The sequence below is a fragment of the Budorcas taxicolor genome, chromosome 8, assembly GCF_023091745.1.
Source record: "Budorcas taxicolor isolate Tak-1 chromosome 8, Takin1.1, whole genome shotgun sequence".
NCBI lineage: Eukaryota > Metazoa > Chordata > Mammalia > Artiodactyla > Bovidae > Budorcas > Budorcas taxicolor.
Window position 1 is genome coordinate 11,187,796 of NC_068917.1, and position 24,978 is coordinate 11,212,773.

A 24,978-nucleotide genomic window follows, 5' to 3' on the forward strand; every position below is an offset into this window, starting at 1 on the left:
CCTGCAGGGTTGGCGGAAGCATGCAGCGATGGGGGCACATCCAGGCAAGGTGGGGGGAGAGCCCTGAAGGGACTGAGTTTCTGACCAGCAGCCCCACCCAGAATCTGTGTGTGCTTAAGGATGGGCTTCAGGGAAGGAAGGCCTCTGGACTCAATGCCAGGGTCGGGAGCTATCTCGAGTGCAAGCTAGAGAGGGGCACAGCAGTGGCCAAGGGTGATCTGAGGCTCAGCAGCATCACAGCTGCAACCTCTCATCCTCAGGGCCTGGGTTGGAAGGACAGGACCCTGACACCCTCTCTCCCCGGTACTACCTTGAGTTCCTGAAGGAACTCACATAGGGCCTCCGCATCCTGCGTCCATGGTGGAGGGGACCACTGTGGACTGCTGAGTGCCATGCCTTTTCTCAGCAACAAAAGAGCCACTTTTCAAACCATATAACCTTCCCTTTCTCTTTGTCCTCTTCCCTCTGAAAGGCAGAGAAAAGGCTTCTCTTCTTTCCCTAAAGACTGGCATCATCTAATACTTTCCAGAATAAGTGGTTTCACTCTGGTTCTGAGACACTGAGGATGCCCCCTCCGAGCTCTGAGAATGATCTTTCTGTGGCACAAAGATTTCAGAGGATTTAGGGAGACGGCCCAAGTAATACCAAAAGAGCACTCCCAACACTACGGAGGACCCAGGGCACTTCTGGAAGCTTCGAGGTGGGGCTTGGATTTCCAACCTGCTTAGCTCAGTTGGGAGGCTTTGGCTCTTTGTATAAACTAGTGAACCTTCGGCATGGCGCTGGAAAAATCATCTGAGATGGGCTATATTTTAGGCTACTTGATTCCTGGAGTGCATTTTGGAAAGGATGAACTCTGCACATGGAAAAACAAATGAGGAACTTGAAAAAGCTTCATCTTATGGGAGGCAGCTAAGGAACTGAAAATCCCCCCACCCTGGCACCACCAGCAAAACAAAAACCCAAAAGGCAGGCGCATGTCTGCTTTCTTTCCTAGTGAAGACCCTTGTTTGGAAAGCCAAGACTTGCCAGCAAACAACAGTGTACCAGACTCTCCAAGGACACAAACTAACCAGAGAGCACCCAGCTATTCCAACACAGCACAAGCAACCGTTCTCTGGGTCAGGAGAGAGGAGATGAAGGCGGTGGCAAACTGAAGCTGAGCCCGGAGCAATGGCAGAAAGAATGGAACCTCATCTGCTGGTCACAGGACACGCTCGCTGAGATCTGCCTTCATTTTCCCCCAAAGGAAGAAGAGTAATCAATTATTTGTTTGCTTCTCAGAAAAGCATTCTCTGATGGAACTCAAAAGGATTTAAAGCTCTCCCTTTTTGCCCAAATACTTGGGGGAAAAAAGGAGGGTAGCCTTTTGGGGGGCAGAAAGAGAACATCTCTCTTGGCCCATACTGAGAAAACAGTTATTCTGCCCTCTTATAATCGCTTTAAAATATCTGTTAATCAAAAAAGAGAAGAGGAACTGGATATCTTCCCCTCTCTCGGCAGCACCCAGCGTGGTACCTGGCACACAGCAGGTGCTCGGTGAACGTTTAGAAGGATTGGACATAGGAAGCAAACTTGACAACAGTGATATTTCTATCCTCAAAGTGCTTTCCTAGGCATTAATGACGATCCTCACAACACCCCTGTGAGGTAAGTAATACTCTTCTCACTTTACAGAAAAAAGAATTTGGCCCCAAGAGTGACTTCACTCAGGTCTGCAGATGGAGTCCTGGGTTGTTGTTACTGTTTTTTTTTACTTCCAACGACGTGATCTGTTCATGAAAGCGTGCCTTTCCTGTCCGTAGACGCTTTCTCTGACCTTCTATTGGAACAATGACGCTTCAATACGTCACTCCCTAAAAAATCAATTTCCTCTATTTGAAAAGAACATGCCTTGGTATTTCTGCCCCAGAGCACATAGGAAGTAGTGATTAGACAGACCGGTGGCCACTGTTTTCTTTCCACGAATTTCTGGGAGCCCGCCTCTTCTTGATCATTCTTCCTACCCATCTACTGAGTCATTTTGTTCTTCCGAGGCTCCAATACTCTTTCAAATGAGTATCATCCAAGTCCTCATTCAAATATGGCATCCAGTTCATCCGCCGTCCATTCCCGTCAAAAGAGGGGTGCCGCTGAGAACGGGCGCCTCATGTTTTCCTTCCTCTGGTTAGCATCAGAAATACTTGTGGAAAGAAATAATTCCAGCACGATTTGGCCTATCCACAGAATGATCAGATATAAAATCAAACAGAAGTCATTACTGAATTCCAAACTGTGATCTGGTCCCTTGTGCTGTCAAAACAATAATATTCCTTGAGAGCAGAGTCAGAGCAGGTGGGAAAGAGGTCTTGTCAGGGCTGACAAAGAGCAGGGAGATTTGCAGTAGCACCTGGGCCCGTAGGACAGGCTTGGGTGGTGCCTTTTTGCTTTTCCGGTGAGAATTTTTATACCAGGATACAACCTGAACTCCAAGGAAAGGACCAGAACCAGAGCCAGGTTGACTGAGCTACAACGGGTGAGGCTTCTAGAATTTTCCTCTCCCAGAAGGTTCTCAGAGCCCATAGAAAATCTGTGTTGCAGCTGGTCCTCCTGGAGTCTGAGCGTCACTGCCCACTGCTCCCACCTGCCCTCACTCTGGTGTAGATCCTAAGAAGTACATGGAGGTTCTTAGGATGGGTTTATTTTCCTGCTCAAAGGGTATCTTTATAGTTGGATTGATAATAGTCACCCCATAGTAAAAAGAAAAGAAAAAAGAAAAAAAGGAAAGAAAAACTCAGGTAAACATTGCCAATTCAAATGATGAGGGGAAAAACTAGCCAGATTTGGATCAAAACTATTAGTGATACCCACCAACCCCGGTTTGTCTCTGAATCTTTGCCTGCAGGCTCCATTCAAAGCACACCAGGGAATGAGTAAAATCTGCCATTGGGACCCACATTTTGACTGAAGGGTATTTCCCCCCCCCCCCAAAAAAAAAACAAAGTTTTGCTTCTGTATTCTGCAAAGAGGCAAAGAGAAGACCAGTCCATTTGATGAGATGAGCCTCAACATTGAAAAAGATTATAAGGGAGAACAAAAGTGAGAGATATTTCCTAAAGCGCTTTCAACCACCTTAAAAACAATGTCCAAATCCTCTCCTAATTCACCCATTCTCTTTTCTGCCCAAAGCTCAGTGAACATCAGGTTTTCAAATGGATCCTTCCCACAATCTCCAATAATTTAGGAAAACTTAACATCAGGACATTTGGTTTTAGAATTACAAGCGGCTGGCTTGAGCCAGGGGACCCCCAGTCGCCTGACCAGAATACCATTGTGTGGGTTCACAGTGCTGGGAAGTATTTAAAAACTACAGGTTTGTGAGACTTCACCCGGTCCAGCTACGCTGCTCGTCCTGGGGGCTTCCAGGAGCTTCTGTTCCTGGACAACCTGCTACCTTTGTGCGGTTTCACTTCCCAAGTAACAGGACCGCCACTGGTCCTTATACAATGCCTTCGCCCAGGCAATAATGACTGAATCCTCACAGCATCCCTGAGCAGGAGTGAAAGAAGCCGGCCTTCTTCCTCTCCACTTTACAGATGGAGAAACCAAGGCACCAAGAGGTGAAGTGAGTTATCCATGATCACAGTGGGGACCCTGAATCAGCCTGTGACATTTCCTGAACTTTCTGGGTCAAAAGATGAGCTTTTCTTGGAGGTCAATAGCTGAAACAAATCTCCCAGCCCCAGTCCAGCCTGAGGACCCCAGATCCACATGGAGGATGGAGAACCTGACCAAGGCGGGGTCATCCGCTAGGTGACCAGCTGTCTGTATCCACCATGCCAAACGGCCAAAGGCTGCTTCTAGAGAGAGGCTCACTGGACGACCACTTGGCACTGTATCCAAAGGAAATTATTCCTTTGCTTTTTGTTTGAGGATGGATTTTTAGGACTAGAACCTCCTGGATGAGCACAAGTGAGCTGACTGACTTCCATTTCTGGTACAGGGGTCTTGTGATTGCTGTTAAGGTTTGGCAAGGGCAGGCATCTCCTATTGGGGTTTGCATATTGTTCTGCATTGGATGGGGGCAAACCAGGGCAGGGGCCCCTGAGGTCCTGCCTGCTCATTTCCGATTTGGTCTATTCTTAGCCCTTGACACAAGGGGCTGGCTGTGTGCAGGGGGAACCCCTACGGTGTCCGTCTGCTGCTCTCAGGAGCTGCCATTTATAGGACTCCCGACCTTTGGCTCCAGAACATACCTACCTCATCCTGCCAGCCACTGCACGGAAAGGTACAGGGAGGAAGAAGGCACAGCTCCTTTCCAGGAGGAGGGGAAGAAGCAGATGATGCCCAGCAGAGTCAAGTAAGGCAGACGGAGCCAGGTGGGCAGAGGAATAAAGCTGCAGGCAGATGAAGGCAGTGCCCTTGTCTTCTGATATTTGGCCAATAGCGTAAGATGCAGTGTTTTGAGCGAGAAATGAAACCTTTAAAATAGCTAAGGATGGGCAAAAAAGAGGCTTAGGCTGCCACTTTAGGAAATAAGACTAAGCATCATCTTTTTCCCAGGGAGGGGCTTTGAAAAAGATCTCTGAGTGGGCAGAGTGGCCTTTTCACAGGTTTTGAAACTGAGATAGGCACACACTGATTTAGGGTGCTCTGGGGCAGTCCTCTTATGAGCTTATGGTTTTGTAGCCTGCAATAGGCTGACCACCACCATGTCCACGTCCAGGAGGCCGAGCTGTGAATGAGAACGGAGCGTGGCTTATCCGGACGGAATGTCTGTTTCTATGCTGTGTGTGACTGTCATGTTTATATGTTGGTGGCCAGTGTCGGATGAGGAGATGGTGATCAGACTTTAACCTTGAGCAATTTCCCATCTTTGTCCATTTCACATATGTCTGGACTCTCGTAAAAAGCTGATGTTGATTTAGATTCACTTCCTACAGGACACTTGTGTGTGCGTCACGAGGAAGGTGGCCGGGCAGAGTCTAGGAACCAATCAACATTTGAGGACAAGGTGAACAGAACTAACTGGTCCCTCTAAGGTAGGTCCAGTCCCCCGGGGGCTAAGTCTGCCCTCTGCAGCCCCCTCTTCCCCCTCATGCAGAGGCGCTCCCTCATCTCCCCTGAGCCCCTTGAGATTCTTCCGGGCCATTTTCTGGTCTACACTGGGAATCAGGAGAACTTCATTGCAATGAGCCTTCTTCCCTTCACACTCTCCAAATATAGATTTCCCCTTCCCCATGCCAAAGCTGGTGATGTTATTTTAATATTTTTCAGTTTGGCAAAGAAATCACAGATTTTAGTATTTTGATAAGAAAATCAAGTGAACGTGCACAAGGTCTTCCTGAAAACCACCACCCAGAGCTGTTGTCACTACACACCGGAGGCCTTGAAAGGGCTCCGTTTGAGTAAGAAGCCACTTCCCTTGGCAAAGACAATGCTATCACATGTGCCGAGGGACTGCTAGGGGACCCGCTCCCCAGCTGAGAGCTGGGAGCAGGAATATGAGCAGCCTTCTTCAGTTTAGGACCTGACACCCTTTCTTCCAGCCCAAAGGCTCAGAGCTTGCACACTGCCGTCCTTTTCATCCCTATGTTCCTAGATAATGGAGAAGGAACATTTTGCTGCGGTCTGGGAGCATCAGGGTCCAGGGCTCATTAGAGCTCCCCCAACCTCCAGGAGCAAGGAGCAGAGCAGAAAGGGAAAGAGGAAGAAAGCTTCCTCTCTCTGGCTTATCAACACAGTGAGTGGAGTCTCTGTGGGTGCATACAGGGCATCTATGCCCATTTAGAGGGCTGGACAAAATCAGCATCAAAAACCTCTTATTTGGCCCCTGTGACCCTGTGAGATGGGAAGAAAGGAGAGGGAGAATGGAGAGAATGATGTTATTCGGTAAAAGAACCCATAGGTTCTGATGCCTCCGGCGGGACATGCCATTTGGCTGGTGGAATCACCCTCAGGACCATGGACCAGACAGGTATTTGTATTCTTTCAAACCTCCCTGAGACTCAAAGGGGCTGTGGCTATTGAGGGGATGGGTTAGGCCCCAGGGTGTCTTACGAGATTTTGTGCCTGGGGAGTGGAGTGGGGGAGTTGTGGGGGAGAGAGAGGAGCCCCTGGGATATAAGGAAGTGTTGTCTCTCCCAAGAGAGAGGGAGCCTGACTCCCACCGCGCCCCTGGTTCCCAGCCTGTTTAGACAAGGCTGACCCTGCAGAGCAAGGGGAACCTTCTGACGACAGAGTGGAAGAGTAGTTTGGAGAAATGAGAAACTCTGGGGCTGGGTAAGGCCAGTGGGGGCTCATCCGACGAATTTGAACCCTCTTAGTTCTCACTTTGGATCCCACAGGCCTGTGACAATGAGCTCCGAGGACATCACCTCGACTGAGGGGACCAAGGCTTCCTTTCTTGAAGGGGCCCAAGAAGAGGCGGAGCTACCGAGCAAGGGAGAAACAGAGCTTGAAGAAATGATGTCAACAAAACCAGCCCGATTTTAGAGATGCCACCATATTTCTGAGAAGGGAAAGAAGGACTAAATTTTCTGCGGGGGAGCTGTGGGCAGGTTTGATGGGGGATGCAATGAGGAAAGAGAGAGTTTCCGAGTTTATTCTTTAGTTCCCGGTACTGTGTGTTTATCTCCTACCGGACCTAAATATTGAGCCTTGTTAATTAGTTTTCATTAGGAGCTCCTGGGCAAAAAGTGAGCGCAGGGATTTAAAAAACAAAACAAAACAAACATCATAAAGCGTCCCCTTGGGGAGCAGCCCATGAGCTGGTGCCTCAGCGCCCATAATGGTTTGTCGGGGCTCAGGTGGATTAACTGGGGTGGGATTCCGGGGGTGGGTTGAGGCCCTCACTTCTCACGGGAGTGACAAGACAGGGAAACTCTCTATGTTTCCCTGGCTCCCATGATGTTTACTTCTTTCTTGACTTCTTTTTCCTGTCTGTTTGCAAAACCAGACTTCCCTGTTACTGCTCACAAATGCGTATTTTCACCCTTAGGAAAGGCCGTGGCACGACAGAAGGCGTGGACTGTACTGACAGGGGAGCAGGTGCCCTCCTGTCTGAGTCCTATGGAGCCCAGTCCAACCCCCGTGGAAAGAAAGGCTTCCTGAAACATCCTGTGGTCGTCCCCTCTGTTCCCAGTGGCTAAAGCACCCCGAGGGCCCTCCCTGAGTCACCCCAACTTTGGGTGCTCCAGGTCAATGGACATCAGCAGTTTTCTCAGTTGCATGAAACACACACACGCATGCATACACACACACCCCACACACACAAGTGCGTACACACTGGATGTGTTTTAGTGAAATAAAGGTGGCAAATCAAAGTCTGTGATCGCCTCGAAATGAAAAAGAGAAAGGAACTAAAGCTAAAAACGGATGAACGAGCCGAAGTGGCTGAGGTCCCAGAGGGATGCACCAGGGACAGCGTCAAGGACCGCTCTGGTGGCGGACATCCGAAGCGCTGAGGCAGATGAGAGCTGGGACCCCAAGCAAGCAGGGAGGATGCGGAGAGCCCCCTCAAATGGCCTCACCTCCTCTGGCCTCTGCAGAGTAAGCACTGAGCTAAGCCCTTGGTGGGGAAGCAGAATAGAAAAGAAAAGCACCTCTGACCAGACTGGAACTCCCAATCAACCAGCGAGGGGCCCAGGCCCTCGGGCAGGTGGGGACTGGCCAGGAGGGTCCTCCCGGGGGCTGGTGTGCTCTGTGCGGAGCGCTTCCTGGACCCTGACGCGCCCTCCTGCCCCTCCTCTGCCCTCCTGCTTGCTGCCAGGGGGACCACAGGGGACACTTCGGGAAGGGAGGGGGCAGGACGGCACTGCAAATCTAGTAATCATCAAGGAAATCAGAGGAGTCTGAACAATTTATGAAGGATGTAGTTTTACAACCCAACTGACATTTAAAATTTGTGGGGTTTTTTTCTGTTTTGTTTTTTTTTTTTTTACAGATTTAGATAAACAATGAAGGGAGGGAGGAGAAGCCTCTTTGAATAATATTTTTTAAAAAATCCACAAACATAAAAAAAAAAAGGTCCTCAGTTTTTGAACTTCTCTTAAGAGTAGTTCAGTGTGAGGCCTTGCACCCTAAACAGTTATATCTGGAATTGAGAAAAAAATCACAGCTACACACAACAAAGACTAACAGTATTTTTACTTAAAAATATTGTGTGTGTATATATAGAGAGACTTGTATATATATATATATATATATCTTTTTTGTGGAGATTTTTTTCCTTTTGTGATTTTTTTCTTTTCCTTTTTTTGTTTTTAGTGCCCAAGTAGAGAGATGATGGGATTGAAACGATGCCCTAAAACAAAATATTCCTTACAGGAGCAATACTTTGAAAAATAATGTTTAAAAAATGATTTGAACATACTTGCAACACCTCGAGAAATTCAACTTGGTACAATGAGAAAATAAATAATTGAATCAAACCTTCACCCGAATGACACACTTTCTAAGACCCAGAGTATGCTGCTGCTGTGTCTTGCCGTCAGACAGAAACTCAAGATCAAGCCCCATCCCCTCCCCAGCTTCCCAGCCCCTTACACGTGACCTTAGCCATACCCAGAATCTCTCTTATATCGCTGTTTCTACATTTCTGGCAAGACCTTGCAGCAGACACACACACACGCACACACACACACACACACAAACACACACACGCACACACACATATGTGTGTGTGCGTGTGTGTGTGTACTGTGGGCACACACAGACACACACACACACACATGCAACACACAGAATTCCCCACTCAACCCAGATGCACCAAGTGAGCTGAATAACTTTCAGCCAACCACAATGGTGAAAGACAGAAGCACCAAACAGTCTTTGAAATGGGTAGGTTATTACAATTTGATTTTTTTTTTATGTTCTAATTTTCCTCTTGTGTTAACTATTTTTAAAAAGCACAAATGAAAAAAATGAATTCTTTCCAGATCAATTTAAGGCTTCCCACCAAATGGAAACAGAAGAGGTCTTACCCAATATCACATGTGATAAATGTATACCTTTCACGGCCTTAAAATGACAGAACAGATCATTTTTGCCAGTCACTGATTAAGTATTGTGCCTTTAAATTGATGTCGTTCTTTTTGCTACTATGCTGAGTTTTATTATTACTGATTCTCTTTGATGACGTATATGGAAATCTCCTTTAATTTGCTTTAGAATTTCCTATTCTTATCGAATTATTAGAGTGGCTTTTTTTTTTTTTTTTCTGTTTTGCTTTTCACCAGGAAACAAATGTGATTCTTACTAGGTGAACACTGAAATGGCACCTAGTTGGCCTTCAAAGAGCTCTGCCAACCATCTGAGTTTCAGATGGCCTTCTGGCTCCTAGAAGGGTATGAGAAGTTGGGGGCAGGGACAGGAGGAGAGGGAGAGAAAGCAAAAAAGAGGGAGGGGTTTCAATGCTTTTGCTTCGGGTCAATTTGTTTTCTTCAACACAAATAATCAGATAGGAAGAATGATTGCTTGAGTTTTATCCATCGGTTGTTTTTTTTTCTGTTTCTAGATTGGTTTCATTTGATTGTTTAATTTTCCCTCTCCCGGTGCAAAAAATCACCAGAGAGTTTTGCATGAGAAAACGCGACAGTACTTAATGAAACTCAGCACCTAAGGGCATAAGGCAGTTCAAGGTTTTGTTTGTCTGTTTGTTTTGTTTTGTTTTGTTCTTTCAATCAGCACCAATCCCGGAAATGATCTACACTTGGTGTAAGGTAGAAAACTGTGTGTGTTTTTTTCTTTTGGAGTGGAGACAACTGCTCCTTTTCCACCCTATAAACCATAGTGTGGGATTTTTTTTTTTTTCAATACTGTTACTTATGTGTAAAAAACAAAAGAAAGGTTTTCTTTTTGTTTTTACTTACAAAACATAGAGAATATCTTTGTATACATACAGCGACTGGAAAGAAAGCTTATCTGAAGGGGTTGTGACTTATTATTTTCTTTTTTTTTTTTGGAGCATTGGTGGTGGTGGTGGTGGTGGTGGTGGTGGTGGTGTTCTGTGTTTTGGGGGAAGGGAGGGTTATATTTCTTGCAGGCGGCTTTACCGCAAACCACACTTCAGGTCCCCTTCTCAACTTGGGTCAGGATGCTCTCAGAGCGAAGACTCATACTGTAGCAGCTCATAAAGGAGCGGTCCGTCCCGATACCGGATGCCCACCGCGGTGGGCGTGACATACTGCAGAATGTTAATAGTCCTTCTCAACCTCCTGTCTACAAAATGAGCATCCCAAGCTGGGTATCTCTTTCTTGGCATGTCAATCTTAATGAGGGGCCCTTCTGGGAGGTAAGGACGCCCCGTCGGGGTAGCGGGCCCCATGGGTCTCACTTGGAACACGGGCAAGCAAGTGTCAGCCGTGAGGTCCTCCTGTTGTTCCGTTACGGCTCTGGTAGGCGTGACCTGGGCCCCCCGGTACCCAGGGGTCTGAGGCGCCATGGGCTCAACATCGGGGGGCAAAGGGATGCCCCAGAGCAGCTCGGCACAACAGGAGCTGGCAAAGATCTTAGCTCGCGGCCCCGTGGGATGCAGCACGCCGTAGTATAACAGCATCAGTGCAATCCCAGCCACAAAGCTAATAAAGACACAACACAGTGCTGGCACCGCATAGGAGTCAGTGGTCTCTGGGTTTCTGTAAAAATACCAAAGGAACGTCAAGGCAGCATTCTCGGTCAAGACTATCGTATAATAGGCAAACATTCGATATCGAGTCCGCCCTTCCTTGACGTTAAACCAGCAGAAAATGTACACAATCCCTACCACCATGTTGAAGAGGATCTCCTCCCACTTGGACATGCAGAAGTCTGTTCCGCCATGGATGATCCAGAAGGCCATGGCGCACCAGTGGACCACCACGAAGATCCCGAAGTAGAGCTGGAAGATGGAAGCAAAGAGGGCAAAAGAGATAACTCTGGATGAGATGGTGAAGAGGCGCCAGAAGAGGTGGATGAGGGCCCCTCTGTAGCTCATGCTCTTCTTGTCGTCCCTGGAGTCCCGCAGCAGCTTGTGATAGGAGGCTAGCACCCAAGCCAGGGACATCAGGGAAGTCACAGAGGAGACACCTGCCGGAAAGACACAAACCCACACAGTCAAAACTGGGGACGTCCACTGCCAGGCACTGCAGGGCTGCCGGGCCAGGGAGACGCCCACACACACACACACACACACACACACACACACACACACACTGCAACCTAATGGAGGAGGGGAAAGCAGCAAAGCATCAGGAACCAAGCTTGGAGGCCACGGCTGCTCGCTAAGCTGACAGCTTCTGTGAAATCGTGTCAATAACCCAGTCCAGAACCTCTGGAGATCCACAGCTGCAGGCGGAGGCTGATGTGCTTTGCCAAGGGGTTGGGGAACCTGGACCGCCTGGCTGGCTCATCACCTCTGCTGTGGGTGGGACCACATGTGTTTCCATTGTAAGAAATCATAAGCTCACCGTGGGGTCCATGTCCTTGTCACTAGCAGGCTGTGTTCTCAGAGGAGCCAGCGGAAGGGATTATGGGGTGTGAAGACCAAGAGCTTACTCGCTGCCCCAAGCTGCACAGCTCTCCTCTCAGAAGGTGCTTGAGTCACCCTTTGCCTTCTCATAAGCTCATCCAACACCCCAAGGAGCCCTCGAAAGGCTCTTCTCCCATTGGGCGTCTTCTCACCCGCTCCCCATGCGTCCCTGGCGGCTCTGCGGTAAAGAGTCTGCTTGCCGATGCAGGAGACTTGAGTTCGATTCCTGGCTCAGGAAGATCCCCTGAGGAGGGCATGGCTACTCACTCCAGTATTCTTGCCTGGGAAATCCCATGGACAGAGGAGCCTGGTGGGCTACAGTCTATGGGGCTGCAAAGAGTTGGTCACAACTGAGCAATTAAACAGTAACAACAGCTACATGCCCACTCCCTAAGGCCACTCTGATCAAGGACCAGGACAGCTTGTGTTTCTTGGGCTACTTCCTCACTCACTCTTGGCCTCCCCATGGAGCTTGTTGCCTTCTGCCTCCAACCACTGCTCACGGCTCCTTAAAGCCTTGACGGTGAAGCCCGGTCCCTCTCTGCCTCCCTCCAGCGATGGGAGGGAGCAGGGTAACTCGGGTTTTGGGGATTCTTTGCCCCTCCCTAGCATGGTGAGCTCTCCAAGGCCTCTGCATGTTCTTCCCTCCAAGTTTCCTCAACAAGCAGGTGAGCGTGTCTGATCCCAAGCGATATTTGAATCCCTGTACAGCAGCTTTATTTAGGGCGCTGCCTATCTGCTATTTGTAACTCAGTCAAACTGAACACATTAAACAGTGACCAGAGTCTCTCCAAATCCACCCACCAGCAGGCAACCATTAGTCAGACGTCATCATGAATCCCCTCTGGAGCAAGACTCCCCATCACGCCTCTGCTCCTCCAAGCATCATCTCAGTCTACCCAGCAGCAGCTTTTGTTTTCCCTCTCTCCCCAAATTCCAGAACTAAACCAGCTCTATTCAGCTGGAGTCCTGAATACTGCCCCAGGGCCGCATCTCCTAATCAGATCCAGCTCCCCCGCCCCAGAGCACGATTTCCACGATTTCCCTTTGGCGTTCTTCCAGGCTGGCATCAAAGTCACCTGGTCATTTTCTCTCTTCAGCTCCAAGGTCAGATCCAGAAGCTCTATTCTTAAGACTAAAGCAGCAGGCCCAGAACTCCAGCCTTCTGCTTGTTTTCCCCTCAGCCCCTGTTCACCGCTCCACTCCTCTCCCAACCTCAGTGAAGGATCAAAGTCCTCTGTCGCTTTACCCTCCCACCCTCCCCACACCCTACCCTGCATGGGTTCTTCCTCTCCCAGCCCCCTCACCCCCTGTTTTCCAACATTTCTAGAAGCTGTGCTGGTTTGCAGCTAGCAGAACATCAGAGTCTGATAACAAAAACGATCTTGTTGGTGGAAGCAGAGAAAAAGCCTGAAAGGGTAACTATTACAATAAGTATGCATGGCTCTTCTGAGCATAACCAATGCGGAAAATAAACAGAAGAAATGATCCCAATTTCTCCATCGAAGCCAATGTTGAAAATGCCTCCCAATGCTTCTATCACTCTTCTGGAAAGTTCTGAACACAGTACTCATGTGTGTCCTGTTTTGCCTGTTGTCACGCAGAACATTTCCACCAGCCTCTCCTGAGGCCACGAGGTGTCTATGACCATGTCACAGTGGTCCTGCTAACCTTTGAGCCTCCTGCATGCCTGTCCTTTGGGAGTTGGGGCTGGGAGGGGGATGGGTCCCCTTGGGAGTCACATGACTTGGGCTGTTGGTTTCTGGAGGGCAGGCAACATGCCAGGCTTATTACCAGACACCAGAGCATCCTCAGAAAGCTTTGTGACGTCACCTCGCTTCCAGTGAACACTATCACTTTTTCTTGATACTAAAAGGGATGCATCTTGGGGGTGCTTCCACCCTCAGTGATCAAAGGGAAGTTCTGCAGCAGCTGCATGGGAAGAAGGCTTGATTTTCCTGTTCCTTCTAATAAAGCAAAATGTATTACTTCCCCTGTCCACAGAAAAGCATGAGTGCCGAGCTCATGAAGTAAGAAAAGGCAGTTTAGCTTTTGCTGAAGCGCGGTCTAATCCAGTCTCTGAGTGTGCTCTCGAACAAACTTGGGGTGCAGAAGCAGGACAGGCCCTCAGCTGTCACAGTCCTGATTTCATTGCTTGGCGTGTTGTGACAGTAGCCCCGTCCATGCCACATAACTAGCAAACCGGAACTCAAACGTCCACTGGCTGCATGTGGTGAAGCCACATCAATCCTCTGTCGTCAGTGTAGCTTCTGGGTCACCTACGCCGCTTCCAGATCTGTTCCTTCGGGTGGCCTCAGGGTGTTACAGAGACCACTCACCTCTGAGCCAAACTGTTTGCTGCCTCAGTCCACGGTCAGTGCTTCTGGAAGTCCTCTCTAGGATGTTGTGTTCCCCAAATGTCATAAGACATCACTGCTGAATTACGAGGAGAGGTTCGGGAGACGGTCACGTGCAGGACTGAGCGCTAGCACTCGCCTGGGGGTCTGCGGGTCTGCTGATGTCCGGCCCACATCTTACCTCTCTGCCTTGTCCATGTCCAACCTGGTGAAGCTGTAGATCACTAAACATTATATCCTCAGCGGCTACACAGACCCCTCACTTCAACCCACTCACCCCACAGGAAACAGGCATCCTAGTGGAAAAAACACACCTATGATTCATTGAGCAGGAATCTTACTGAGAAGAACACTATGACGTAGGTACTGGCTATGGGCTGCGTCTCCATCTCCTCCCCTCCCCCCAGAGTCTTAGGTTGAAGTCCTAACCCCCAGGAGTTTAGTATGTGACTGTATCCCGAGACAGGCCTTCAAAGGGGCACTGAATTTAACATGAGGTCATGGGGGCAGGCCCTGATCCAACATGACCTTATGAGAACAGATCACTTGGGCCCATGGAGATGCCAGGGGTGTGCTCATACAGAAGAAAGGCCACCCGAGGACACGGAAAGAAGACAGCCATTTCTATCAAGAAGTAGAATCGAGATTTAAACTCAGACTCTTTGGCCTTAAAAAGTAGCCACTGTACGGAGAGACTGTACTTCAGATTTGGGCTTAGAAGGGGCTGGGCGCCCTGGGAGTGAAGGATCTAAGCCTTTCTTGGAGTGTGGACAGGAAGTGCAGCACTCACGGGTATCTGAGAGAGGCCCCTGATAAAGGAGCTGAAAACCAAATCCAAGTTCTCCTCTACCTTCCTCAGGAAAGGAACACGCAAGCCACAAAGAAAGAGGCGACCACCAGAATTAGCTGAGATCACTCTTCTCCTGTTAAGTGATCAAAATGATCACTCTTCAAAGGCCTGACTCCCCTCCTGTTAGGTGATCTCTCTTCAAAGCTCTGATTCTCACTCTTCAGAGACCTGACTCTCACTCTTCAAAGGCCTGACTCCCCTCCTGTTAAGTGATCACTCTTCAAAGGCCTGACTCCCCTCTTGTTAACTGATCACTCTTCAAAGGCCTGATTCTCACTCTTCAGAGACCTGACTCTCACTCTTCAAAGGCCTGACTCCCCTCCTAAGTGATCAAAATGATCACTCTTCAAAGGCCTGACTCCCCTCCTGTTAAGTGATCACTCTTCAAAGGCCTGACTCCCCTCCTGTTAACTGATCACTCTTCAAAGGTCTGATTCTCACTCTTCAAAGGCCTGACTTGCCTCCTGTTAAGTGATCACTCTTCAAAGGCCTGACTCCCCTCTTGTTAACTGATCGCTTTTCAAAGGCCTGATTCTCACTCTTCAAAGACCTGACTCTCACTCTTCAAAGGCCTGACTCCCCTCCTGTTAGGTGATCTCTCTTCAAAGCTCTGATTCTCACTCTTCAGAGACCTGACTCTCACTCTTCAAAGGCCTGACTCCCCTCCTGTTAAGTGATCACTCTTCAAAGGTCTGATTCTCACTCTTCAAAGGCCTGACTTGCCTCCTGTTAAGTGATCACTCTTCAAAGGCCTGACTCCCCTCTTGTTAACTGATCGCTCTTCAAAGGTCTGATTCTCACTCTTCAAAGGCCTGACTTGCCTCCTGTTAAGTGATCACTCTTCAAAGGCCTGACTCCCCTCTTGTTAACTGATCGCTCTTCAAAGGCCTGATTCTCACTCTTCAAAGACCTGCCTCTCACTCTTCAAAGGCCTGACTCTCCTCCTGTTAAGTGATCACTCTTCAAAGGCCTGCCACGTATTTCATTACAGAGGGAGGGGGTGCAGGGCTTTCCCTCTGCAGTGGTTCACTTGGAAGATTTCTGTCTGGCCCGAGGTAAACCCCAAAGTCAGCATATGACCCTGGCCGAGACCCAAGCCCACACTGTGCTCAGGCTGGGTATGTTTATGATCCCTCCCACTTACAGCTCCATCACCTTCTGCATTTCAAAGCTCAGGCTGGAGACTGGTGAACACTCCCCGTTCAGCCATGACGGGTTCCAGGCAGTGACCTTCATGTCTTGCTCGTTTTCCTGGTGCAGCCCACGAGGGGTGGGGGGTGGGGTGCGGATGGCCCACTGGGAGACCTGAGTCCAGCCTCACCAGCTGGGAGGTCACTAAGTCAGGGCCTCCTGGCGGGCCACCCCCGGGGAAAGGCTTGGGTCTCAGGGCTCTGATCACCAGACTAAGCATCTAAGGTTTCTAGAAAGAGGACGTCCATACCTCAAGACCAATGAAACGGAGCATGACGGGCACAAGTGTCAGTTGGACATCTTTGACTGGGGAGACCCTTAAACCCAGTACGGTCACCCTCGGGTGGCTGACACGACGTTTCGGCCAGAGTTAAGGCTTCGGTCCTTCTAAGGCCTGCGGGCCTCTCAAGACACCGCCTTGAGTTATGAGTGCACCCTGCCCAGTCCCCGCTCACGCTCCTCAGCGCCCCCTTCTCCAATGGCCTCAAACCGAAGTTCCTGTCATGCTGCCAGGCCTTCATCCTGGGCCCTACTCAGGACAGGCCCTGGCTGCTCTGAGTCACCTCCAGCTAGCTCCTCACATCCGCTCTGTCCCACGTGCTCCAGGCGCAGTCCCACCACAGGACACGTGTGCCAGCTCTGTCCAGCACCTGCATGGCCCTTTCCCAGGTCCCCAAGGGTCACTGCACGAAGGCTTTTACCAGAGCCTGCCTTCTCAGCCAGGCCATCGCCAGCCAGACACTGCGCACTGCAGCTCCCAGTACCTCCTCCCGCCTTCCAGCCCTTCAGTCCAGTTCAGTCGCTCAGTCGTGTTCGACTCTTTGCGACCCCATGGACTGCAGCATGCCAGGCTTCCCTGTCCATCACTAACTCCCAGAGCTTGCTCAAACTCGTGTCCATTGAGTTGGTGATGCCATCCAACCATCTTATCCTCTGTCATCCCCTTCTCCTCCTGCCTTCAATCTTTCCCAGCATCAGAGTCTTTTCTAAAGAGTCAGTTCTTCGCATCAGGTGGCTGAAGTATTGGAGCTTCAGTTCCAGGCCGTACTTCCCACGTTAGTGTCATTCACCATCCCATACACTCTCTGACTCCTTCCCTTTTTCCTTAAGTATGTTCTCACCTTGATGCAGGTGAGCCCCTCAAGGGCAGGGCAGCAATTGGTCTGGTCCTTCTGAAACCATGTGCAAAATCGCAGGGGTATTTTGATTCTCAAAGGGGCTGATGGAGAAATGAGCCCACCAGCTGTCTCACCCTCCCACCATTATCCCTGAAAGCGGAAAAAGAGAACTCCCGGGGAGCTTCCATTTATGTGTGTGTCTTTCAGAAGAAAACCCTGAGGGCAGAAGGCAGAGGTGAGGAGGAATGATACCCACCAAGAGTTCCCAATACAGCAGGCATTGTGCCAGACACTTTGCATAAATTATTCCCTTTAATCCTGACAATAATCCCCTGAAATGCTTACTGGTACCCCCATTTTATAGGACAGGAAACCAAGGCGCCAGGAGGTAAAAGGATTTGTCTAGTTTTAAGGCTTGAAGCGTGTACTTGTATTCTGATGGCTCCCCTTTGGGGCCATGCTGATCCTGGAGGGACCACCCCTCTCAGGTTTAGCAAATTCCTAGAAATAGAAAAGAAGAGGTGCTTTTCATATACAAACCAACCAGTCCAGAACTCACACCTCCTTCACTGGGCCCTGACACTCTGGGCCACTTTTAATGTGTCCTAATCACCTCAGGGCCAGGTACCAGACAATCAGGGACAGCCCTGGACCCCAGAGTTTTCTGATATTATTCAGACTAGCCTATCCCAAGCCCCCCACGATGATGTGGCATGCTGGCCTCTTGGGAAATCTGTGACAAGTGATTTTTTCAGTGGCAGCTGTCTCCTGATCTATTGGCCTTGAAATGCCCAAACAATAACAAAATCTGTCTTTTAAAACTGCTACAACATCAGCAAACTGCTGGTGAGGGAGCTTCCAACCCAGTACCTCCAGCTCCAAAGGCCCCAGTGCCCTGGGCTTACAAGCTTCCAGTAGCTCCCCTTCTCCCATGGACTCACATGCAAGCTCCCATTGACGGTGCCCAAGACCTCAGGGTCTATGCCCTGCTCCTGGCCCATGGTCTGGTGATATTAATCCACTCACAGAAGCAGGAGAGCACTGTGGTTCTGCCAGCTGGGTAAAGGCAGGCTTTAGAGATTCTAGAACAAATGTCAGCCACTCAGCTGGCCTGGCAGAAGCCTCATGAATGCCAGAATTCTGGTGGGCCTGGAGCACACTGTGAAGGCAGCCGTCTGCCATCATTGAAAAGTCCTGGTAAATCTACCCTCACTGAGGGGCAAACAGCTGACAAGACTCAAAGCTCTGATGCTCCCAGAATGATAGCTATTGAATTGTATACTTCAAATGAATGACTTGTGCAGTATACAAACTGTATCTCAATAAAGCTGTTTAAATATTTTTTTTTTTAACAAAGAAGAAGAAAAGATGCTCTGCTGACAAGACCTTGGGCAGGGCTGAGCTATGGATGCAATGGGGCATCATGCCCCATCCTCCCAGCCTCCTGGCTGCTCCCGAAACACTGGGGTGGCTTTCTTAGCTCAAGGCCTTGCGTTTAGCTATGCCCTCCTCCGGTGCTTGTACCTCCAGTGACCTGCAGGCTGGCTCCCTCCCTGCTCTACATCTTTGCTCAGAGGTCCCCTTCCTGCTCCCTTACTGAACGCTGGGCACAGCTCTGCTCCCCTGTGGCTCTCTTTCCAGCTTTAGAGCCCTCTTTACCATTTTCTAATACAGAAGACAAAATATTTGTTCTGTTTCTTGTCCACCTCTCTCTCCAAGACACATAAGCTCCATGAGCGCAGGGCTTCCTGTCTGTTTTATTACTGTTATCTGCCCCCAGCTCCTGGAACCATGCCTGGCACATAGTAGGTGCTTAGCAAACAGTTACTGAATAAGTGGTCACATTACAGTTACTGCTCAGGCTTCTGAACTGGCAGCTCTCAGAGCCTCCCCCTTGAAGCACCGCTGGTCAGCCTGCTCGATGTCCCTCTTGTTACAGCATTTGACGCACAAACATGCTCAGGTGGCCAACTGTTATTTCATCTGTGCTAACTGTTGTTGTTTAGTCGCTCTTTTGCGACCCCATGGACTGTAGCCCACCAGGCTCCTCTGTCCTTGGGATTTCCCAGGCAAGAATACTGGAGTGGGTTGCCATTTCCTCCTCTAGGGGATCTTTCTGAACCAGGGATGGAACCTCTGTCTCTTGTGCTTCCTGCACTGGGAGGCAGATTCTTTACGACTGTGCAGCCAATGAAATTGATTTACCCTGCCTTTCTCATAGCTTTCCTACTGCTTTAAGGACTCTTCCTCATATGTACATCCTGCACTTTCTTTTGCACTTAAAATATGTTATGAGGGTAGATCTCACTTGTTCTTACCACAATTTAAAAAAAAAAAAAAAAACCAAAGAACTCTACTCTCTTTTTCTCTTGCTTGTTGTTAGGGGCAACCTCAGCCAAAAGTCCTCAGAATTGGATACAAAGTCAAGTTACACAGATGCACTGAAAGTGTCATGTCTCTGTTTAAAATCCTTGCAGATTCTGTTTAAGAGTGTAAGGTTTTAATGTTCTGTTTGATAAGAAGCCACTGGGAGCTGAAGCAGGGCTGTGAGCTGGAGTTCGTTGTTCAGGGAACTCTGTGTGTAGACAGCAAGCACAGTATCTGATGGGAGAGAGGAGGGGTGACTCCTCAGAAGGAGACAGAAACAGCTAGAGAGAGATCCTCCTCCAGGGAAGTGAGAGAGGCCGAGTCTGTGTTCTGGTGGCAGAAGGCAGGCATGCCCCTCTTCATCGCAGCTATCTGTGAAGATGCAAGGCAGCCAGGGGAAGCACACATCTTCCCCTTTATTATTCTAGGAGGTGAAGACACAGTCGTGGGATGAGCACCCTGAAGTCCAGACAGGAGGCTGGAAGATCTTTGTATCAGTCTGGCCCGAAGCCCAGGAATATCAGAGCCAGCAGCTAGCTCCAGCTCAGCACCGGGGCGGGGGCGGGGGGTGGGTGGGACAGTAGGTGGGGAGTCAGGGAGGAGGGGGCTACCCCTCCTAACCATCAGGGTTAGGCCAGGCGGTGGCCAACATCACAGAGGATCGGGGCACCAAAACTCCCCATCACTTTGTGCAAGGAGATCCATTACCTGATGGTGTTTGACGCAGTGGAAATTCACAGGTTGGTGTAAAGCTCAGATCTGTCACCTTCAGGCCATACAACCACATAATTGCCACCTTCTGGGCAGCAGCTTTACCCAAGTGCAAATGATCAAGTAACCGACTTTGGGGAGTCCCAGGTGGCTCAGACGTAAAGAATCCACCTGCCAATGCAGAGACCGTAGACCACATGGGTTCGATCCCTGGGTTGGGAAGATCCCCTGGAGGGGGAAATGGCAATCCACTCCACTATTCATGCCTGGGAAATCCCACAGACAGAGGAGCCAGGTGGGCTACAGTCCCTGGAGTTGCCAAGAGTCTGACGCAGGCAATGTACCTCTGTACACTGAGCGACTGAGCATGGACGCAATCAGCTTTTGTGACCCAGATCTGGAGGATAACAACCGATGTCCATACAAGCAGGACTGGAGAAAGCACTTTTCACATTAGAGAAAAGAAATCTCCCAAGAGGAGAGAGGTGGTCATCTTTGATCATGGGGAGAGGAGGGCGAGCAGGGCCGGTTAACCAACCACACAGCTGGCCCTCCTTCCCCTGAGAAGGGGAACGTGGAAGACTGGTCCTCATGCAGAAGGGACAGCTGATCAGGAGAGGGAGCTGACTGGTCCTCACGCAGAAGGGACAGCTGATCAGGAGAGGGAGCTGACTGGTCCTCACGCAGAAGGGACAGCTGATCAGGAGAGGGAGCTGACGCCTCCTCCAACAGGCACAGGCAGGAGCAGCAGAGAAAGCGGATGGACACCTGCATCTCTGTGGAGTTTCCTATCAGCTCTTGCAGGAAAAAGGAGCAAGTGTGAAGCGGGAGGGTTTCTGATAGAAGAGGAGCCAGCAAGTGAGCTTAAGAAAGAAAAAACCAGAAACTTCCAGTGGCCCAGTGGTTAAGACTCCACACGCCCAGTGCAAGGGATCCAGGTTTGATCCCTGGTTGGGGAGCTAAGATCCTACATGATGCACGGGGGCAGCTCAAAAAAAAAGAAAAAAGAAAAAGACGACGAAGAAGAAAACTAATTAGGGAGGTTAACACCAAAGGGATGGAAAGACAGAGGCCTATTTAAGAGTTCAGTGTTCGTCTAAAAGAAAACCAATGTTTAAGGATACCCACCGAAGGACAGGTGTGTTTGCAAACCCATTCCTGACACAGCATCTTGCCTATAGCAGAGCAGATGCCTGACACGTGGCAGGTGGGAGGCTGCGAACAACAGGTCACAGAGTCGTATAAGAAGGACACCACCTCAGTGGGGGCTCAATCCCAAAAGGCAGGCTCAGGCACTGTGTGGGTGAAGCGAGGGGCACTCCCCCACCCCGGCCAAAAGCATCAGAAAACCCCCAAAGTCGGGAAAGGCGACAGAGCTGCTGACTCAACCCGATCCCCAGAGAGCATCTTTCATCTCAACATACCCCATCTCAGCCTCCTTCCATCACCACCTCCCCCAGGCCTGCTAGGTGTTGTTGATTTCTGCTCCAGAGTTGCCTGCCAATCCGTACACTTGGCTTCCTCTTCCATGCACTCCAAGCCCATCGTTTCAGCCCTGGAGCCCCACAGCTGCCTCTAACAGTTGCTCTGGGCTCTTGGTTTCCTCCCTGCACACCAGGAAAGGGATCTTCTCTAAAAGCTAATCTGGCACCAATGCAGGAGACACAGGTTCAACCCCTGATTCCGGAAGATCCCGCACGCCCTGGAGCAACTAAGCTGTGAGGCACAGTTACTGAGCATGTGCTCTAGAGCCCAGGAGCTGCAACTACTGAAGTGCCTAGAGTCGGTGCTCTGAGATGAGAGAAGCCACTCTCCATAACTAGAAAAAAGCCTGGGGAGCAACGAAGTCTCATCTCAACCAAAAATACATAAAAAAATAAAATTAAAAAAGCTAATCTGGGACCTCTCCAGTGTTTTAGTGGCCAAGACTCTGCACTCCCAATGCAGGGGGCCCAGGGTCAATCCCTGGTCAGGAAACTAGATCCCACATGCTGCAACTAAAATTCGTGCAGGCAAATAATTTTATTCTTTTTTAAACTAATCTGATCACATAGCTTTCCTACATAACCCTTCCCACTGCACTTGGTACACACCCAAGTTGTCAGGCCCACGCCTTCCCCTCCACCCTCCCCCACATCACTCTCCTTCCCCTGACTGCTGACCCTCAGCCATGCTGAGTCCTGTCATATTCTAGAATCAGGCAGGCTTTTCCCACCCCAAGGCCTTTGTATATACAATTCCCTCTGCAGGGAAGGTTGTTTCTGCTCCTCCCATAGCTGGTTCCTCCTCATCGTTTATACTCAGGCTAAGTCTCAACTCTCTAGAGAAGCTTTCTCTGATGTGTGTGTGCTAAGTCGCTTCAGCTGTGTCTGACTCTGTGCAACCCCGTGGACTGTAGCCCGCCAGGCTCCTCTGTCCACGGGATTCTCCAGGCAAGACTACTGGAGTGGGTTGCCATGCCCTTCTCCAGGGGATCTTCCTGACCCAGGGATCCAACCCATGTCTCTTATGTCTCCTGTCCTAGCAGGCGGGGTCTTTACCACTAGTGCCAGCTGGGAAGCCCAACCCTGCACAGATAAGCTCTCTGCACACCCCACCCCAGGTACTGCAGTCCTGGCATCATGTTTGTTTGCTTAAAGCATTTGCCACAATATGCTGGCTATCTAACTGCTCCTGTTATGTCTTCCAAGAGAGAGTGGAAGATTCATGAGGGCCTGGACCACCTCTGTTATGTTCCCTGTTACCCTCTGCAGGCAGTGTGGCGCCTGACTGAAAGCATCTTTGTGGACCGGAAGACTGTGTCATGTACCCGTAAGACACCCGCCAAAGTGCTGTAGACGGTCACGTGCAGTTCACTAGACCTTCACAACCACCCAGAGGAGTTATTATGTCCACTTTCCAGACGAAGAAGCCCAGTTAGGAGATCAACTTGTAAAGCCAGTAAGTGGCGGAGATGGAATTTACACACAGCTCTGGTGGACTTTTCTCACCATGCGGGAACGCCTCCCCATCCCTGCCATAGCCAGGAAGACTCTCGAAGCTCCCAGCGGACACCAGGCTCATTACCAGTGAAAAATGGCATATGTTACCAGGTAAAATGTATAATTTTTATCTTTATTTAAACTTGACCGGAGACATCTGATTTAAGGAGGACTCCAAATGACCAAAATATTTAAACGAAAGAGAAGGTGAAAGTCGCTCAGTCATGTTCGATTCTTTGCGACCCCATGGACTATACAGTCCTTGGAATTCTCCAGGTCAAAATACTGGAGTGGGTAGCCTTTCCCTTCTCCAGGGGATATTCCCAACCCAGGGATTGAACCCAGGTCTCCCGCATTGCGGGTGGATTCTTTACCAGCTGAGCCACAAAGGAACGCCTATAATATCTGCATAATATCTGCATGATTTAATATTACCACTACGATTGTATTTTGAATTGATAAGCATCAAAGAATTGATGCTTTTGAATTGTGGTGCTAGAGAAGACTCTTGAGAGTCCCTTGGACTGAAAGGAAATCAAACCAGTCAATTCTAAAGGAAATCAACCCTGAATATTCATTGGAAGGACTGAAGCAGAAGCTGAAGCTCCAATACTTTGGCCACCTGATGCGAAGAGCCAACTCACTGGGCAAGACCCTGATGGGGGAAAGACTGAGGGCAGAAGAAGGGGACTACAGAGGATGAGATGGCTGGATGGCATCGCTGACTCAATGAACACGAGTTTGAGGAAACGCTGGGAAAGAGTGAAGGATGGGGAAGCCTGCTGCGCTACAGTCCATGGGGTCGTAAAGAGTCAGACACGACTGAGCGACTTAACAAAAACAACCAGTTTTACGGGTAAATTGGATACGAATCCATCTCTCAGGCTGACTACTGTAATGTTAACCCAGTTATAAAAGAGGAATCAAAGGTGGAGAGGTGGCATAAGGAGAAAAAGTGGAAGAGGCTGGTATCTGGCAAGATCCATGGAAAACTCACCTATTACAAAAACAGCAATCTACCTAAGCGTCTACTAGCATTAATGCTGCCAAGTGGACAGGTGTCACCAAAGGCCACCAGCTGGCCATGATGCCATTAGTAACGTGTGGTCCAATTCTACCATCACCAACAACAAAATGGCCAGATGCTGCCTGAGGCCCTTGACATTCATCATGTCAAAAATATTCAGAACAACCCTCTGTGGTAAGTACCAATATTATCTCCATTTCAGAAATGAGAAAACTAAGGAACAGAGAGGCTCAGTACCTTGCCATAGGTCACACAGCTGTCAAGCAGCAGGGGGAGTCGCCCCATCTTTCCAGGCTGCTGCCCTGCAAGAACGCACAGCGTCCACGTCACCAACAAGCCCCTTCCAAGTTTGCAGACTTGGCTGTCCTCTCCAGATGGTGTGGAGCAAGGGGGGATCCCACTGGAGAGTGCCCTACAGGTGCCTGTGGACTTGGTGACACCCAGGGCCCACTGGAGCAGCTTGGGAAGCCAGGGGCCCAGAGGCAAGGACCCAGGAGGCCGCAAGCCCCAGTGGCCAGGGACCCTCTGCCCCAGCTGTCTTGCTACTGTGGATCATACACACTCACATCCTCTGGAGTCAGGAATCTCTGCACTGAGTCCCTTTAGCAACATCTCTGCTTAAATGCTTCCCATGACGGGAAGCTCACTATCTCCTGAGACAGTCTCTCTGTCTCTGGATGGCTCCCGCTGTTTGAAATGTCTCCCACGCGGTGAATTGATAACCATCTCCTGGTAGCTCCCTCCTGCTCTTTGGAACGATCATGGTTCCCCTACATCCCTTCAAATGCTGGGGTTCACACAGCCTACATCTTCCCCAGGATGAAATGTCCCCAGTATCCCCCAAGCATCGTGATCTCCAGCCCCTCCTTACCCTGGACCTTTGCCCCA

At 49.7% G+C, this 24,978-nt stretch overlaps 1 protein-coding gene across 1 annotated transcript in view; it reads right to left on the reverse strand.

The window, feature by feature from the left end:
- Positions 1 to 9,975: 9,975 nt before the first annotated feature.
- XKR6 (XK related 6) overlaps positions 9,976 to 24,978 on the reverse strand; it is a 267,697-nt gene continuing 252,694 nt past the window's right edge. Inside the window, exon 3 of the mRNA XM_052645305.1 lies at positions 9,976 to 11,046. Coding sequence (XP_052501265.1) covers positions 10,082 to 11,046 — 965 coding nt within the window. The 3' untranslated portion in view covers positions 9,976 to 10,081. The remainder of the gene's footprint in view (positions 11,047 to 24,978) is intronic.